Genomic DNA, 18,524 nt, shown 5'->3' with positions numbered 1-18,524 from the left:
TTCGTTCAACCCCGAGTGTTGGTCACAAAGATTCTCTACTTATTTTACACCGCTTGTAAGAAACTGGTATTCGTTGTGGGTTTTCTTGTTTTTAGTTCTTTACATCAATAAAAATAAATGTTAATTTTGCCTCTTTAATGTGTTGAGGATTTTATAAAGCATACAAATTCAAATTATCCTTACAGCGGAACTTTTGGCGAAAACAAGAACCTGGTACAAATAACATATTTTGCTGGTAGCTTTAATGTGTTCTCAAAGCAAATGAGACCACGTGCCTAACCGAAGGAGAAAGCCAAGTTTGGAGTTCAGACCTGCTGCTTTGAAAATAGTGGGCTTCTCATTTTGAAGCACAGCAACTGGGCTGTGTGTGTCTGAAAGGTAAAAAAAAAAGAAAAAAAAAAAAAGAAAAAAAAAAAAAAAGACCAACGTGTTAGAGCTGTGAGCTTCAGGGGGACGTCTCCTATCCCCGCTCCAATCTCAGTAGTGTAGAAAGTCCGGAGAATTTCCGGAGACTTTTCAGTGGAACTTTATACATTCTTGGAGCAGATAACAATTGAAATCTAAAAAATCTGGCGGCGAGGGAGGGGGTGGATAGTGGAATTCTGCCATGACTGTGAAATCTGAAAAAAAATAAACGCCCAGATACATGCAAGGGAATTCCGGGGAAGGCTGGAGGAAGGCAAGACATAGTCTTTGTACCCATCCCCACCCCAGCTCTCTTTCAGAGGCCACCTAGGTCTCTGCTTTGAGTGCAAATGGCCCAGTGAACGTGGCGTGGACCTAAAGCTACCCGCTCTCCCCAACTTCATCAGCCAGTTCAAATTTCCCCCCTCTCAAGCTGTTCACCACAGGCCTTCTAAAAGAAACGGGCACCCCAATCCCAGGAAAGGAAAACTTTGTTTCATGACTTAGAAAGGAAACTTTCTGTTGCTTCATCTTTGCAGAGAGACTTGGTCTTGTGAGTTTGCCCGGAATCTTCAGGGCGCCGTGCACAACCCCGGGCTGTAGAAGCTCAGGGAAGGGGTCACCTTTGACACGCGCTCACCCTCTCCGGGGCTCTCCCTCGAAACCAAGCAGGTACTGCATGGAGAAACCGGGGTCTAAGCCTACCTAACACCGAATAGGCGGCGCCCGGGACCCAGGAAAAGCACCAGGAAGAGCCGCCCTGCCCCGGGGCTGCAAAAGTGAAGTCTGGATTCCTACAGGGACAAGGTAGTGGCCACTTAACGACTTTTTCCCTTCCCACAAAATACACCCCGGTGAGCACAGACTTTTCTCAGAGGTGACGCAATGTTCTCAAACACCACCACGGTCACCAATTTAAAAAAAAAAAAAAAAAGGAAAGAGACGAGGGGGTAAACCTGTCCCCTACCCCCAGGCTTCAGTCGGCTCCAGCCCCTCCCTCCCTTTCCTCCGAGTCTACTTCACTTTACAGCCGTTTCCCATCCCTACCCCCAATCCTCCTCCCAAAAGTTTGACGACCGCAAAGGAAACCAAAGGGGGGGGGGAAGTTCTCCAGTCCCAGACCTGGCGGGAGATCAGCATCTCTTTTGTTCGGGGCGAACCCACCGTACCCCGTGACGTCACCCGGACTCCGGGCCAATCGGCGCGCGGTCGGCCGCGGCTGCGGCGGCAGGAGGGGCGGGGGGAGTCGGACGGGACCCTCCTCCCCGGCGCGCAGGGCCTCGTGGGGGGGCGGGAAGGGACTGTCCCATATAAGCCTCTGCTCTTGGGGCTCAGCCGCTCGCACCCGCTGCACTGCACAGGGGAAGAAAAGGAGCCCAGGGTGTGAGCCGGGCCAGCGGCCACAACTTCTGGTCCTCTCCCGTGTCCTCCTTCCATCTTCTTACAGGCGTCCCCACCTCAGGACTTTTCCTGCAGGCTGCGAGGGGAACCACACTTCGTGGCCACTAGCCTCCTGGAGAGGGCGACTCTCCTCCCATCCACTCAAGATGCTCAGGGGTCCGGGACCCGGGCGGCTGCTGCTGCTAGCAGTCCTGTGCCTGGGGACATCGGTGCGCTGCACCGAAACCGGGAAGAGCAAGAGGCAGGCTCAGCAAATCGTGCAGCCTCCGTCCCCGGTGGCTGTCAGTCAGAGCAAGCGTGAGTACCGACAGTCTGGCTGAAACCGGCCGGCACCAGGGATGGGTTGGTCCTCGGCTCCCGCAGAAGTTGTGGCTAAAGTTTTGCGCGCGTGCGTGGCTGTGCGAACGTATGTGAGTGCGCGCTTTATTGAAGGAAACCAGCTGTGGACACAAAAGGGCTTATGTTTGAGCAGGCTGGTTGCGGGTACAGTGGAGGCAGGGACCATCTGTCCTTCCCGTCAAGTGCGCTAACAAATTCCACACCTTCAGTTCGCCCTTCCGGGAACCCAAACTTGTGAAAGAGAAAAGAAACATGAACTTAAAAATTTTACATCTGAGATTAGTGTAGTTCCCCGATCCTTATTTTCCTTATTAGTAAATAGTTGGTTAAATATTTAATAAATGGGGAGGAAGAAAAGTATCTAAATAGGTAGTTTCTTACCAACTGGAAAGAGATGTTGTTAGCTCAGTGCTTTGGGGGATACCTCAGGGCTCCCCCAAAAGGATTCTTCATTAAGAGCAGGGATATGCGTTTCTCTTCCAGATTTTCAGAGACCCACTCTTCCTTTAAAAGTTCTCCCTCCTTTTTTTTTTTTTTTCTCTCTTTTTCTTTTGGAGATGATCTCACACTGTAGCCAAAGCTAGCCTGATGTTCTCCAGGCTTGTGTTCAACTTGGAGCAATTCTCTTGCCTCAGCTTCTACAGAGCTGGGGTTTACTGGCATAGTCACCAGGACACCCAACTTAAAAGTTTCCTTTCTTGTCTTATTTGATGTTGTTGCTGTTAAGATTGAAGCCTTTCATGATTTAAAAGTATTTTCTACTTTTTTGCCTCTCAGAATGTTTCCATTCTGCTGATGTAGTTCCCCTGACCAGATGGACATGACGTCATTGTATAACTTTTAACCATGTTAAAAGATAAGAAAAAAAAAAAAAAACCCTAAACGTCCATCTGCATAGACAATGCTTAAATCTTTGACTAGCTAGCTCCCACATCAAAATTTTAGGGAAATATTGCTTTTTAAGAGTTTTTGTGTTTGTTCAGGCTCACCAAGTCAGTTGGCAAAATTCAGTAACTTTGTAGGGGAAAAAGGGGAGGAGGGATGAAGCTGTCATAACTTTCCCCTCAATTCTTCACAGCTGGCTGTTTTGACAACGGGAAGCATTATCAGATAAATCAGCAGTGGGAACGGACCTACCTAGGCAACGCCCTGGTTTGTACCTGCTATGGAGGAAGCAGAGGTTTTAACTGCGAGAGCAAGCCTGAACGTAAGTGGAAGGCAGTCTGGTCCCTGGCAGAAATGATGCTTTAAATAAAAACACATTTGCTCTTTCCTCCACCCTGCTAAGAATCACTTGTAATTCTCTCTTAGTAAAACTTCTTCTCCTGGCTTTTCACGTGCTCTAAAACAAATGCAATCCAAATTAGTTTCCAAAGCCTTCATTTTTATTCTTTTGATTGGAAAATGAAAGGTTTTGCATGTCTCCCTTCAAAAAGAAAACTTATAAAAGTTTGCTTGTAAAGGCTTAATTTATTAGAAAGTTATCTCAGATCTCTGGCTCCCGATTATGGACCAGAAACTGCTTTGAAGCACTGAGTTGTAAAGTGATTTGTTAGCTGCAGTTTCTGAGTCTTCGAAGCCCCTTCATCTGCTTCTTGTGAATTACAGCAGGCCCTTCCGAGCGGCTGCTGAGGGAGGATACAGGGGAAATATTTCAGTAGGGCTGACAAAAGCCAACGCCTGCTGGGAAGAAGGCAACCTTCAAACTGTGTCCCTGTGACCCTTGAATTGATTTCCCTGGCTTGAGACTGGAATTCCAAATCTTTCCTTTGCAACTCAGCTGGTCTCAGGGTGTGGCTTTTTCCTGAGAATTCTTTACATTATAAATAAGAGAGCAGTGGAGAGCTTGCCGAAGGTCAAGAGCTCTGGTTCTGTTAAAGCCTAACTTGAAATTTGTCTCACTTTAGTTTCAATGTAGCGGTGTATGTATGTGAAACTCACACGGGACTTTTTTTTTTTCCTTTCCACAGCTGAAGAGACCTGTTTTGACAAATACACTGGAAACACTTACAAAGTGGGTGACACTTATGAGCGCCCTAAAGATTCCATGATCTGGGACTGTACCTGCATTGGGGCTGGGCGAGGCAGGATCAGCTGTACCATTGCAAGTAAGAAAGGCCTTGGGTGATATGATGATGGAGGTCACATATACACGTCGCTTTCTCTGTCCTGTCCCTGCCTCCATCTGTTATCCTTGTGACCAAACCCCATGTGGTCACTCAGCTAGCTCTTGTACTTCTGAATGATGGATCTAAACAGAGATGGAACTCCTGCTCCTCTGTGTGTGTGTGTGTGTGTGCGCGTGTATGTGTGTGTTTAGGTGTGTGTTTAGGTGTGTGTGTGTGTGTAGGTGTGTAGGTGTGTGTGTGTGTGTGTGTGTGATGTGCCAGTGGAAGATCTCTTGGTTCTTTTCAATAAGATATGCACAAGGGATGTACCTATTTTAAATTACTTGGTCATCTTTAAGCGAGATGATTGATCAACTATCATCCTCAGCTATGAGCCAGATGAGCTTTTGTTCTTTGTCATGGAGTCTGGTTCTGTGTGATGAATAGATTAGATTGGGGAGAGAATCTTGCCGTTCTCAAATACAACACAGAATGATGAGCAGTGTGTCTCCAAGGAACTTTGGGTGCTGGGCTGACTCTCAGGAAGTCTACAGCTAAGGCAATCTTTCTAGTATGACTCATTGGGTTGCCAGAACTTTCTATTAATAAGACTTTCTTATATTTAAAAGTTAGGTTTTTTTTTTTTAAAGAAAGTCCTCTGTCCAAAAGAACCATCAGTCCCTTCTGAATAGACCAAACCAACATTTCCAACACTTAATGTCCAAGTTTCCTGGCAAAACCCAAGAGTCAATGGTACACAGTAAGACCCTGCATACAATTCAGCCATTGGCTTTAACAGCCTAAGAAAGTGTCAGGGTTTCCATGTTCATGAGTGTGTATACTTGCTTTCTGCCAGAAATTGGAGCGCTACACCCATGCAGCTCACCTTGCTGTCTAAGAGGAGTCTAGGGAACAGATTATCTGTGACCTCCCTGAGGAACCATGATTTATGACTTCTTGCCATCCAGATTTCTCCATGGCTAACAATTGACCCGAAGTGAGCAGATATGTTGTTGGCCTTCTGCTTTTTTTGGGGGGGGGGGGCAGGAGAGCTGATCTCAGGGTTAACGATCACATCTTGGCCAACATAAGCACTTATTTCAGGAGGAACACAAGATCAGCACCCCCAGAATTCTCTGAATCCCTTTCCCCTAATGTTTATTTACCTTTGATCTGTAACAGATCGCTGCCATGAAGGGGGTCAGTCCTACAAGATTGGTGACAAGTGGAGGAGGCCACATGAGACTGGTGGCTATATGTTGGAGTGTTTGTGTCTGGGGAATGGAAAAGGGGAATGGACCTGCAAGCCAATAGGTAAGTGGCTCGCACATTCAGGTGATTGTGGGGGAAGGAGGAGCAAGCAGAGCTCTAACCTGTGTAACCCAAATGACTGGCCAGGCTATCTGAATCACAACGTAAAAACTAGTGAAATGATCTGATCCCCCAGCCTTAAGGAAATCAGATCCCGAAGTATGAAATGTAAAGAAATCCTAATTTTGTTTCAAAACACAAGGTAGAGTTAAAATCTTTAGGAAAAAGCGATTTCTTTTGTTCACATATGAGGCACTCTCCTGGGTGAAGACATCCTATTTAATGGGGGAAAAAAAATCACACTATTGACATATTTCTTGTTGGGACACAGTGAGTTAAAACACAAAGTGTCACATGGCTCCCTCCGGTCACTCCTTGGTAATTTCCTTAAAAACAAACATTGAAGGTTGTGGGGTTTTTTGTTTGGTTTATTTATTTATTATTTATTTAATTATTTACTCTCTCAGCCTCAGTTGTACTCTGTGAATCCCAAAGTTTGGGGTTCTATTTCCTAGCTCTCCAAGTCAGACTTGTTTTTCAAATTAGTTTTTGTTTTTTACATTAGTCTAAAGTTTAAAGAGCTCTCCTCTCATTCTTTGTAGGTTGTTCATAACTTATATTGGTTTAGTTTAGGGACACACACAGATAAGTGGTAGATAGTACTTGCTGAAGCAAACTAAGGTCCTGGGTTCAATTCCCAGTACTGCATTAATGAATTTAAAAAAAAAATGGGATTTTTGCATAGGGTCATCTCCCACAGGGTACAGACGTACATTTCTTTCCACTTGAAATGCTAGTGGGAAGCCTGGGACTGCCAGAAAATGCAGTCTGTGTACTCATTAGGAAAACAGAATTTGCCTGCCAGTGGGGCTGGGGCTTCCTCTTGCTTTGGCTTCTTGCTATGTGCTTAGCTTCAGGGCGTGCCTGCTCCTCTGAACAGAGTGCCACTTTGAGACATGTGGCTGGGGTTTGGTTTTTGCTACACTTTAAATTACAGGGAGATGCTATAATTTTAAATAGCCTTTCCCCCTTCTTTCTTTTTGCTCTCCTACAGCTGAGAAATGTTTTGATCACGCTGCTGGGACTTCCTACGTCGTGGGGGAGACCTGGGAAAAGCCCTACCAAGGCTGGATGATGGTGGACTGTACTTGTCTGGGCGAAGGCAATGGGCGTATCACCTGCACCTCCCGGAGTAAGTTTTAGCTCTTTTCTGTTGAACACACAGCCCGCCGTGGCTTCTGGATTCCTAGAGAGAGTTGTAACACTGGATAATGCTTTGGCAACCCTACGGTGTCATAAGATGTCCAGAAAAACTGCATAACCAACACATTCTGCTTCTCCAGAGGACACCGAATAACTAGAAAAAGCAGTTCTCAGTTCAACAGGGCCTTAGGCGCCAGCTAGGAAAAATAAAAAGAGCCTTAGTGGTTATTCAAGTGCTGAGTGGGTCTTCTTAGATCTGGAGATTATCTGAGAGATGTTTTCCTGGTACTGAGGACAATTAAATCCCTAAAGTGGGAGATAAATGACTCCTTTGACGTGGGGGAGCCATTGACATGGAAACAAAAGGCTGTGAGCGCTCAGATTTCCTCCTATGTTTGAAGTTTAAATAAGGGTTACTGACTAAAGGAGACTCTAATGGAAATGAGAAGTGTCCTGTATTATCCTTTGAATAGGAAATTTCTGTGTGTTTTCTTTATTGGGCAGAGAGACTGTTAAATTATAAGCTACCCTTGCTCCTACACTACAATGTGAGTAGTAAGGATCTCACTTTGTGACTTAAATATTGCTGCAAATGCAGACTCAGAAAAAAGATCAACCATGGATTCAGGCAAATGTATATACACACAAGGCCAGACGTCAAAGGGAGGTGTCTTCTCTGCCAAGACCCCAGCTAACAGTGTTGTCAAACCTGAACTTGTTTACAGTATCTTTGTTGAAACCCCCAATGCTGAGCCTTGTTAAGTGGTTAATACACAAGCCTTTCTCATCTTTGACCCATTGCCGGATCGATATTTCCCTTCCTATACCACCACACACAAACTGAGTACTTAGAAAATTTCACCGAACACATGGTGTTTGTTTGAGAAACGTAGCTTGCTGTCCGAAGAGTTTTCAGTGATCGGTAAGAGTCTGAATTAGATTTCTTTCTACATTTGTTGGTTCTGTGTGTGGAGGTGGGAGGTACACATACCACAGTACACATGCCTGTGGAGGGCAAAGGACAGTTTGGACCATGCAGGGTGCAGTGACCTCAGGCTGTCAGGTTTGGTGGCAAGTGCCTTTACTCACTAAGCCAGCTCGGGGGCCCAGAATTAGATGTCTAATTTCTCTTCAGCTAAAACACCACCACACAAGTCTTGGAAGGCTGAAGAGTATCACAGTTTTAAATCAGAAGGTCTAAGGAGTCTATACTCTTGGGGGAAACATTTGTTCGTTTTCCATGACTTATTTTTGCTTAGCAAAGAATTTGAATTTGGGTGGTATTTTTTAATTATTATTTTAAGCTGGATGAACAAAACACATTCAAGATATCTAGATTTGATTTGGGTTTGGTTTTTTGGTTTTTTTGGTTTTTTTTTGCATTCACTTAAAAATTCATGCTTCAGCAAATTCCAAGGCTGTTGTTAGTTTGAATTCTACGGGTGGAACTTTGAAGGCCCAGGCAGCAATTAAAACTTCAAGACAATCTTAGGAGGGAGAAGGATGCCTGAGGCCAGTTTTCTTATAGCCATAAGAGACAGCATCCTTAACTCCAGAAGAGTCTTTTAACCATGGAATGAGGCCATTTTGTTGGTGACTTTTATGTTTGCTGTTATTATTTCTTTAATTATTACTATTTCTACTGCTATTATTACAATTATTATTGTACAGGGAGGATTCCCATAAGCCCAGGCTAGCCTAGAACTTACTATGTTGCTGGGAGACACCTTTATCTCTTCCTAGGTTTTTTTTTTCTTTTTTTTTTTTTTTTTTGGTTCTTTTTTTTCGGAGCTGGGGACTGAACCCAGGGCCTTGCGCTTCCTAGGCAAGGGCTCTACCACTGAGCTAAATCCCCAACCCCTACACCTTGATCTCAATATTCCTGCCCCTACCTCCCAGGAACTGGGGCTGCAGGTGTTTTAGGGTAGGGCAAGAAAAGAGAACCTTCTAGCCAAAGAAATTGTTTTTCCACAGAAATCCTTTTACATAACAAGTGGAGGAAGCTGGGTTCTTAGGTTCTTATCATTTTATAGCTTCCCTGGGGCAGTTGAAAGGGAACTTCCTTCCTATTCTTTCTAGTGTTCTGAGGAGAGTTAGCCTTTGAGAGGGCCATGGGCTGTAATTACCATGAGGAGGTCTGGAAGACACTGCGCTGGAGTGAATAGAATGCCAGAGAATGAATTGAGTCAAAGAAGCAATGTAGAAAGTCTTAATTTTTTTTTTAATCAATAAAAACACTGAACAATTTCTTTCTTTTTTCTTTCTTTCCTCCTTTTTTCTTTCTTTCCTCCCCTTCCTTCCTTCCTCCCTCCCTCCCTCCCTCCCTCCCTCCCTCCCTTCCTTCCTTCCTTCCTTCCTTTCTTTCTTTCCTGGCAAATGGAGAGGTGGGGCCGTACTGTAACAAACCCGCATATCTGAATTTTACTCCCTGCATCACCAGCACTGGGGAGGATGTACTAACACCAAGAGCGGCGTAGAAGCATTGAACTGCCACATCCTGTCTTTGCGTGAATGGCTGCTTGTCGGTTACTAGAGCATTTCTGTATTCAATGCTTCTTTCCCCACACAGACAGATGCAATGATCAGGACACCAGGACGTCCTACAGAATTGGAGACACATGGAGCAAGAAGGACAACAGAGGGAACCTGCTCCAGTGTGTCTGCACAGGCAACGGCAGAGGGGAGTGGAAGTGTGAGCGACATGTTCTACAGAGTGCTTCAGCTGGTGAGCCTCTGGGGCTGGGGAGGAGCACGGCGTACCATGCCAGACCGACTAAGAGAGTTTCAGCTAAGAAGTTGGGATGGTTTACATAACTTTGTTTAAAAAAAAATATTCACTCTATATTTTGAACAAAATTGAATGGAATGAAGTTGGGAAATGCATGTAGCACTCCAAGCTATAACAGAGGTTTGGAAACCATAGAGGTACTCTGGCAGTGACTTGGTCAGTATAGTGTTTGCCTTCTGAGCATGAGGAACAGAGTTCAGTGCCCAGAACCAGAGTAAATATCCAAGTGTGATGGTGTTAGCATCTAGCACTGAGTAGGTGGAGGCAGGAGGATCCAGGGGATCACGGACCAGCCAGTTTACCCTACTTTGGAGGTGGGGGTGGTTCCAGGTTAGGGAGTGATTGTGTGGCTGTCCAGCCCGCTCTTCCTGGGGGATTTAGGGGGAGTCCTGTTCTAGGTTTGAGAGAGATAGTGTCTTCGAAAATAAGATACATGACTCTGGGCTTAATCCCTGCCCTCCGCATGCATAAGCTCTTCACACACATGCGCACATAGATAATGTACATGCGCCCTCACTCACGTGTGCAAGTAGTAGTGAGTGCATGTGTGGTGTGCACTTAGAATCCTTAAGCCCTGGGTTCAATTCCCAGCACCCTCCCAGAACACCCCAATAATTACTGTATAGATTTGAAAGAATAACAAGACATAACAATATTTGTACCTCGGATGTTTTGTCTGAGTCTGAGGAAGGGCTCAGAGCCCTTGCCGACCACGTGTAAAGCCCTGGTTTTGGTTCCCCATTACTAAATAAAAGGAGAGGGTGTGTTGTGCGTGTGATTCCAGGGGTCAGGAAGTAGAGGGAGGATGATCAGAAGTTTAATGTCATCCTTGGCTACTTAGTGAGTTCTGGTCAAACCTGCTCAGCTTAAGACGCTGTCTCTCTCCACACACAAACCTGAAGAAGGAGATACAGCTGTTGTAGGCGGCACCTTCCCGTTACCTCCCCCTTACTGCGCTTGGTGTTTCCATTTAGCTCTTACTATGTGATATTCCATTCCAGCCCTGTTACTTAGCCTCTTAGCAATCAATCATTTAGCTAATAGTAATTAGATTTTTCCCCTTTTGATGAGTTTATCTTGACCTAATTAATCCTTGTGAAAGCAAACAAGGTTACATTTAATGATCTCTACATCATCTAATTATCATCAATAAAAACAGCTATTGGCAATAAGAGGTGAGGAACAGTTGCAGATGTCAGTCTACTGAACTAGATTAAGGATTAACTCTGCGTTAAGTGGGATAAACAATACACGTTAACCATTTTTATGGCATCACTAATATACTGAGGTATTTCATTATTAAAAGGTTTGAGAAACACCATTAAACAAAACCTCTTCTATGAGGGCCTTCTAAATGGTGGGCCTTGACACCATCGGCGTCCTTTGCCTGAGTGATCATTGGGTACTCACCAGCGCTGGGGGAGAGGCTAGATTCCCTGTAGAAGCTCTTCCACTGCCAGCCCTGCTGGCCTTCGAAAGACAGATTTCTAAAAGAGAAGCTAGCATATTGAGTTAACTATCAGGAAACTTGTGAGGATTGATTGCTTTTAGGAAAACAAACTCATATTCTAAGTAATTCTGCTGAGCGCCGACACCCAGGAAGAGGACTAACTTAGGAAGTCTGCGACTCTCCAGGGTGTCCTCCTGAGAGCTAAGTTTTAGAGAGGACAGGATATCTCCTGTGGATTTTGGTGGTCTCTCAGGGAGAGGCAAGACCACACACTGTGCACATGAGAGCTATGATGGAGGAAAGACAACGCAGACCCTTTCAGGTGAAGGGGGACCAATTGGGGGACGGGAAGAGCAGGGCAGGAGCATGACACCCCAGGCATAATGAGCAACTTAACAGGGCAGGGAAGGCTAGCAGCCAGGCAGGAGGGGAGTGGAGCTCATAGATGAGCTGCTTCCTAGCAGGCCTGAAGGTTCGCTGTGTTGTGTGACAGAATGATGTTTGTCACTTAGGTGTACTATTCAGGTGGCTCGGCTGAGATTATCTGAGGAGTCTTATGGATCACTTCTTGGGCTGTATGCAGAAGTTCAGAGTCAAGCCAAGACTCTGGCCTCCTTGACTTCTGGCTTCTAGCTTTATAACTTTTTCATTCTCATGCTCTTAGGATCTGGCTCCTTCACAGATGTCCGAACAGCTATTTACCAACCCCAGACCCACCCCCAGCCCGCACCGTACGGCCACTGTGTCACAGACAGCGGTGTGGTCTACTCTGTGGGAATGCAGTGGCTGAAGTCTCAAGGAGACAAGCAGATGCTGTGCACTTGCCTGGGCAATGGCGTCAGCTGCCAGGAGACAGGTAGGCGCTCTACAGCAACACCAGAGGACCGATATTTAGTGTCTGCAATAGCTTATATTATTTATTCGTAAAACAATAAGCCCAGAAAAGTCTCTAATCCTGTGATAAAGATCACAGTGGTTGATTTTCTTTTTTTCTCAAATAGCCAATAAACTGTACTCTTGAGTTCAATTTGGAATTATAGATGTCTTTCACCAGCACACGGCCTCTTCTGTGTCAAGACCTCTCTCTTTCAAAATTGTTTTTTCTAGAGTAGCCTTATAGACTGTTTCTTCTGATGGGACTGTAACCATGTATCCCCATCTTTGAGTCATAATAACTTGTATCAATAAAGGATTACAAATGGGGAAACTGAGTCACTGGGTAGCAGAAGTGTCTCTGAGTGACATTAACAGAGGAACTCTGGCTCACCTTAACCAGCTGACTTGACTTTTCGTCTTGCCCTGTTAGTCGCACAGTCTCTATTTAAATTAGAAATTTGCCACCAGCGGGGTCAGGGGTGAGGGTAGGAAACAACGTGGCTGACCGAGATCTTGGTTATGCTCGTAGCTGTGACCCAGACTTACGGTGGCAACTCAAACGGGGAGCCCTGTGTTCTCCCGTTCACCTACAACGGTAGGACCTTCTACTCCTGCACCACCGAAGGGCGGCAAGACGGACATCTGTGGTGTAGCACAACTTCAAATTATGAACAAGACCAGAAGTATTCTTTCTGCACAGACCACGCGGGTGAGTGTCCCGGGAGAAACCCGATCAGGGCAATAGTCCATCCTTGCCGTACACACCCTTCTGCGTGCCAGCAGTCAATCATTAATTCTGAGGCTGCACAGGAACGACCGCTTTGATCTATTTGGACCCAACAGACACAGATAATCCCGCAGCAGAGGCAGTTTCCATGTCCCTTAGCCCCACTGGGGAAATGTCACCAAGGGAAGAAGCCCTACGGTTTGATTATTTTGACACGTACAGATTATGGTGTGATTAAAGGCACTCAAGTATTGAAATCAGTGGATGATCCCACAGAGCCGAGGAACACACAGGATAAATGTCAAGGGTGCTGGTACTTATCTTCTGTGTAGAGCTGTATTTTACACAAAGCTATCATTTAATCTTTTTTTTTCCTTTGGCTGGGAAAATGAGAAAACATGAGATTTAAATCTATTTCGAAAGTGAAGATGAAAATCCACTAAGAAGCTTAGGGCTGTATTATCAGATATCTTTTATTTGCGGATAGGCCCTCTGGGAATTAGCAGCCGGAACCTGGCTCTGTCTAAGCCTTCGGTAGTCTCTCCTTGTCGCACACCCCAAAGCTCAGCGGTAACCTTCCTGTCTGTGTGTTGTCTTGGGCAGTTTTGGTTCAGACTCGAGGTGGGAATTCCAATGGTGCCTTGTGCCACTTCCCCTTCCTGTACAACAACCGGAATTACACCGACTGTACTTCTGAGGGTAGGCGGGACAACATGAAATGGTGCGGCACCACCCAGAACTACGATGCCGATCAGAAGTTTGGATTCTGCCCAATGGCTGGTAAGAGGAAGCCCTGTGAGTTATGCATGCGGACCCCAGCAGCCTGTTGACCCCAGCAGCCTGTTGACGCAGATTCCTTCTTTTCTCCCTGAGACAATGTGGGAAGTAGGATGCATAGCTGCATTAAAGCTTATCTTTGCAAATTGAGCAAACTGTCAATGGCAATGATTATTGATAAGCTTTAAAAATCTCGTTGACGCGATTAAATGTCCATGCCGGGTACTTTTTAGAAGTCTTCAAACATGAATTCACAAAAAAAAAAAAAAATGTATCTTTAAAGTAATAGGACTGGTTGTCCCGGACTAATAGTTATGGACACATAGACAGCTTGCCTGGCACCGTAGTTATTAAATACTAAAGTGACTGAAATAAGTCAGAAAAGTTATTTTTTGGCAAATACAGGACTGTCCTCAGTTTACCTGGATACAGAAAGAGGATTGGGGTTTGCTTACTGTTTGTAAGTTTTGAGAATCCTGTAGAAGGCATTTTTTTCCCCAGCTCTAGAACCAGGAGCCTGAGGGTCGCGGAGAGTCATGAATTCAGACTCAAGGAAACTATTTATACTTCCTCCATTTTTGTCATTTCAACAGAAGATGACATTGGGTTAAGAGGGACAGTCACTTTCTTACCTGGGATTTTAGGCTCAAACAGTTTTCCTTTGAGCCAGACTGAGTTAGAATGGGTGAAGTCACCAGGCTGTAGTAAGATCCAGTCCTCTAGACAATGAGAATCAATGAGTGTATGAGGTTTCGTGGTCTAATCTTCTTTTGGGATTTCTCTCCAATCTCCTCTGGCCCAGTACTTTTCTGGAGAGTTCAAAACTCATCCTTCATCCAGCAAGTCTTCCTCTCAAATGAGAGAGAATTCTCAGGATTATCAAATAAGACGGCCAACTTCATATGCTTATCTGTGTGTATCTCATGACTGTTTATCAACTATTTCTCCTCCATTTCCAAACAGCCCATGAGGAGATCTGCACGACCAACGAAGGGGTCATGTATCGCATTGGGGACCAGTGGGATAAGCAGCATGACCTGGGCCACATGATGAGGTGCACGTGTGTTGGGAACGGCCGTGGAGAATGGGCCTGCATCCCCTACTCCCAGCTCCGAGGTACGGTGGCATATTGATGAAGAGGGTTTGTGTGAAAACTGGTAGTTGCCAAAAAGGAAGTCCCTGACTATCCACTCACTTGCTGAGCTGGAGAAGTTTCTCATTTCCGGCAGCCCATTGAGGAAACCTGGCGAGTGAGTTGAATAGTTCTAGGCCCTGGGAAATATTCCCAGGATGTAAGAATTGAGGTTGAGCCAAAGGGTGGCTTTCCCAAAGAGAGACCAGCATCTGATCCTTTTAGCTCTAGGTTCTCCCCATGTTTATGCCTAGAGGAGAGAGCATCATTTCTCTAAGGGGGAAAAGTGGTTTCTATTTGCCAAATTTAAAGAGATGAATACATACTTAAACTAATTTCTTTCGTTCAGATCAGCTTTTCTCCCTTTGGACTCAGACATATGATATGAGGAGTTGTGGATTTATTAGAGCAATTTCAGTTTGCCGTTTCTTTGATTGGAAAAATAATATTTAGGCGAAACTCAGATGGTAAATAGTTCCCGTAGCTAGTCCATAGCCTCTGGTTCCTTTTGTGGTGTCCAATGGATAGAAACATCTGGGAGTCGTCTTTGTTACTTAGAACATTCCAGAGCAAGAAGGAAACTTTAATGAGGTATGCAAAACAGCCCTTCATTTGACAGATGAGGAAATGGGGTCCCAAAGATAGAATATAATTTCTTTTTTGGGTGGGGGAGGAAAAGGTTGCAGCTTTCAAGCCATAATCCATCTCTGAGAAAGGCAGGAACACAAGGCAGGCATCTGGAGGTAGGAACTGAAGCTGCAGAGGCTACGGATCCAGGAGCACAGCTTACTGGCTTGCTCTCCATGGCTTGTTCAACCTGCTTTGCTATGTAGCCCAGGACTACCTGCCCAGGGTGAGCACTGCCTGCCCGCCCATCATGGACTAGTCCTTCCTCCAGTCAATCACCCATCAAGACAGTACCTCCCAGACTTGCCTGCGGGATAGTCTTATGGAGACATTTTTCTCAATTGGGATTCTCTCATCACAGATAGGTGTAGACTATGTCAAGTTGGTAAAACCCAACCAGCATGCACCACTCTCCGTTCTAAAAAAAACGAGACCACATTACGGCGTATGCTACGTAAATTTCTCTATTCGTCTTTTGGTAACAATCAAAAATGTAAATAAAATCATCAACCAAATGAGAGAATGTTAGAGGGGCTAAGGCATGTATTTGTTGAAAAATTAGCTTCTTCACGAGAAACTATATTTTACCATGGCTTTTAGTTTAATGGACTATAATCCCTGACAATTATAAGTCTATTAGTCAGAATGAGAGGGGAGTAAAAATTAATATTATTAAGCTTTGAAGAAAGCTTGTTCTGTGCCAGCAGAAAATGTACTTTAGCAGGTGTTAAATTTGCCAGTAGAACCTAATGCGTTGAAAAACGCAGTACTTCTTGATTTCATTAGTCAGAGCTCATCACCCATCCACCTGTTCCCTGTACAGATCAGTGCATCGTTGATGACATTACTTACAACGTCAACGACACGTTCCACAAGCGTCACGAGGAGGGACATATGCTGAACTGTACCTGCTTCGGTCAGGGCCGGGGCAGATGGAAATGTGACCCCATCGGTAAGTGGCTGCCTCTGCTTGGCTGGTTTTCACCAAGGAGATTGGTTGACTGACCAGTCGCGGATAAGAAAAGCTATTTGGTGTTGCCAGAGACTGCGTTCTCTCCAGGCCTGGCTCGCCTGTCTTTGCAGAGAGCTTTGCAAAGTGTGTTCTCCTCATGGGCCAGCGTACAATCCCACCTGCCACTCGTGGTTTCTGTTGTGACTAAGATTGGTGGCAAGGGTGGTTTCACTGGGGTTGAGTGGGGTTAGCTCTTTTGGTTCTGAGTCATGACAAAGGAAGTTTCTATTACTGACTGCAGAAACATGGGTAGAGGACGAAGCCAGTAGATACCCTCCTCCTGTCAAAACACTTCAGCTTTTGGCTCTCTGTGCAGTAGACAGGGCTGCGCTAACAGTGAGGGGTCAAAAAACATTAAAAAGAGCCAAATTCCCCAAATCCAAAGTTTAAGATAATCAATTCATATCCTTTCACTGAAGACGACAGACTGCTTACTGAGACAGCAAATTGATCCCAGCAGTTTGTTTGGCCTGAGATTGTGAAGCCGAGAGATCCCGAGAGGCTTGCTTAGAAAGCCGTCATGCTTCAAATTTAGCTCATTAATGTAAGGCACCTCCTGGATTCTGAAGACGTTATACAAATGAAATCGTTGCAAAGTTCTTTCTTGCTTTGCAAAGGACAAGTCAGTTCCTGTGAGGTCTAGTTCTAAAATTTTTAAATTGGTATCTAGTTTTCTATTTTCAGATTTGGGCTACATACTCCCATTAGGTAAATGATTTGAACAAAATATTAATTTGGGGCTTGGGACATGACTTCACATACATGTGCACGGATTGCACACATACGCAGCATCACACACACACAAACACATACACTTATGACTATTACTTTTAACTACATTTGTAAGAATTGGACTGTTTAATTCATATTTTAAGAATACACTGTATCACACTACACCATGATGTGTTTGAGGCTGTTTTCATCTTTTCTTTGTGTATGTTCTAGACCAGTGCCAAGATTCAGAGACCCGGACATTTTACCAGATTGGTGACTCCTGGGAGAAGTTTGTGCATGGTGTCAGATACCAGTGTTACTGTTACGGCCGTGGCATTGGGGAGTGGCACTGCCAGCCTCTGCAGACCTACCCAGGTAAGCATTCCTGACATAGAAGCTGACGGCGGATGCCAGTCTATGCTACTGTTGGAAACCCGACGGGGGCCTTGCTCTGCTCCATCCCTTTCCATATCACTGTCCAATAGTTAATTATGTTTGACTTACATTCTTTTTCTTCAGGTAAAAGTCACCAAAGACTATGAAAAAGTGCAGGCTACAGTTTTACATTTTATACTGCTGAGCATTTCTTTAAGTTGAAAACATTCCAGTTCATTTTATCTCAGTCATGTGCATGTGTGTGCGTGTGTGTGTTTCCAGTTCATTTTATTTCAGTCAAGTGTGTGTGTGTGTGTGTGTGTCCATGTATGAGTGTGTGTATGCATGTGTTTGTGTGCACATGTGTGTTCTATGTGCTTGTGCGTGTGCATGTATTCACATGTGCACATACATGTGTTCATCCATGTGTGTGTGTGTGTGTGTGTGTGTGTGTGTGTGTGTGTTTGTGTGTTCAATTAGAAACCGGGTAGTGACTCAGACTGGGAGTAGAAGAGTTTTACATTCTGTTTCTTAAAGAGAACTCACGTAGACAGAAAGCAAGATGTACAAAACCTGCTTTGTTCGATAGCTCAGGACAATTTTCATTTGTTTAGTGAGATGGATGTGGGGCAAAATCTGGAACCAAGACACTTGATCAGCTGCACCCACACAGTACGAATACCCCAGAATATCTACTGTTGTTTTGTTGTTGTTATTGTTGATATTTATTGCTAGGTTTTCATTGTTTTGTTTGTTCTTTGTTCTTCCGTAAAGACATCATGCCTGGCTGTAGGCGTTAATCATTTTGGGGAAAACATTTAGAATTCACTGAATGGCTGTAATGACTCATGTTGAATTATGACTGCCATTTCAGCAATCTCCTAGATTTCCGTTATTTATTTATTTATTTATTTATTTATTTATTTATTTATTTTCTGTATGTGTGTGGAGAGGACACTGAGCCACGGCACACACGTGAAGGTCAAAGTGGACTTTGAAGTTCTTTCTTCACACCCGTTTTTTTTTAATATGGGTTCTGGGTATCAGGCTTGTGTATGTCAAGCACCTTACACTGAACCGTCTTGCTAGCCCAAATTTTAGACATGAAACACGACCTATATTCAGAAACAAAAAGATTTAGTGGGGTGGGGGGGTAGGGGAGGAGGGGAGGCTAGATAACCCGCAAGCAATAAAATTTATTGGAGTAACAAATTAACTCCATAAGTGTTAAGATTAAATATTAAGATTAAATTAATCTGCGTAAGAGAGTCCCAGAGTG

The 18,524-nt window shown here is 44.6% G+C and overlaps 1 protein-coding gene across 12 annotated transcripts in view; it reads left to right on the top strand.

Moving 5' to 3' along the window:
- Nucleotides 1-1,680: 1,680 nt before the first annotated feature.
- Fn1 (fibronectin 1) overlaps nt 1,681-18,524 on the top strand; it is a 68,694-nt gene continuing 51,850 nt past the window's right edge. For 10 of the 12 annotated variants that reach the window (XM_006245159.5, XM_006245157.5, XM_006245158.5 and 7 more), the window contains exons 1-12: nt 1,686-2,103; nt 3,224-3,352; nt 4,116-4,253; nt 5,436-5,567; nt 6,619-6,756; nt 9,337-9,492; nt 11,670-11,861; nt 12,411-12,590; nt 13,212-13,388; nt 14,349-14,501; nt 15,968-16,096; nt 17,102-17,245. In XM_006245159.5, coding sequence (XP_006245221.1) covers nt 1,953-2,103; nt 3,224-3,352; nt 4,116-4,253; nt 5,436-5,567; nt 6,619-6,756; nt 9,337-9,492; nt 11,670-11,861; nt 12,411-12,590; nt 13,212-13,388; nt 14,349-14,501; nt 15,968-16,096; nt 17,102-17,245 — 1,819 coding nt within the window. In that variant the 5' untranslated portion in view covers nt 1,686-1,952. Of the gene's footprint in view, nt 2,104-3,223; nt 3,353-4,115; nt 4,254-5,435; nt 5,568-6,618; nt 6,757-9,336; nt 9,493-11,669; nt 11,862-12,410; nt 12,591-13,211; nt 13,389-14,348; nt 14,502-15,967; nt 16,097-17,101; nt 17,246-18,524 lie in introns of all 12 variants that reach the window. The other 2 variants (XM_006245156.5, NM_019143.2) reach the window with 2 other exon arrangements.

This window comes from Rattus norvegicus, chromosome 9 (assembly GCF_036323735.1).
Source record: "Rattus norvegicus strain BN/NHsdMcwi chromosome 9, GRCr8, whole genome shotgun sequence".
NCBI classification, from domain to species: domain Eukaryota; kingdom Metazoa; phylum Chordata; class Mammalia; order Rodentia; family Muridae; genus Rattus; species Rattus norvegicus.
The sequence above is the reverse complement of the archived record's forward strand: the minus strand, read 5'-3'. Positions and strand labels throughout refer to the sequence as shown.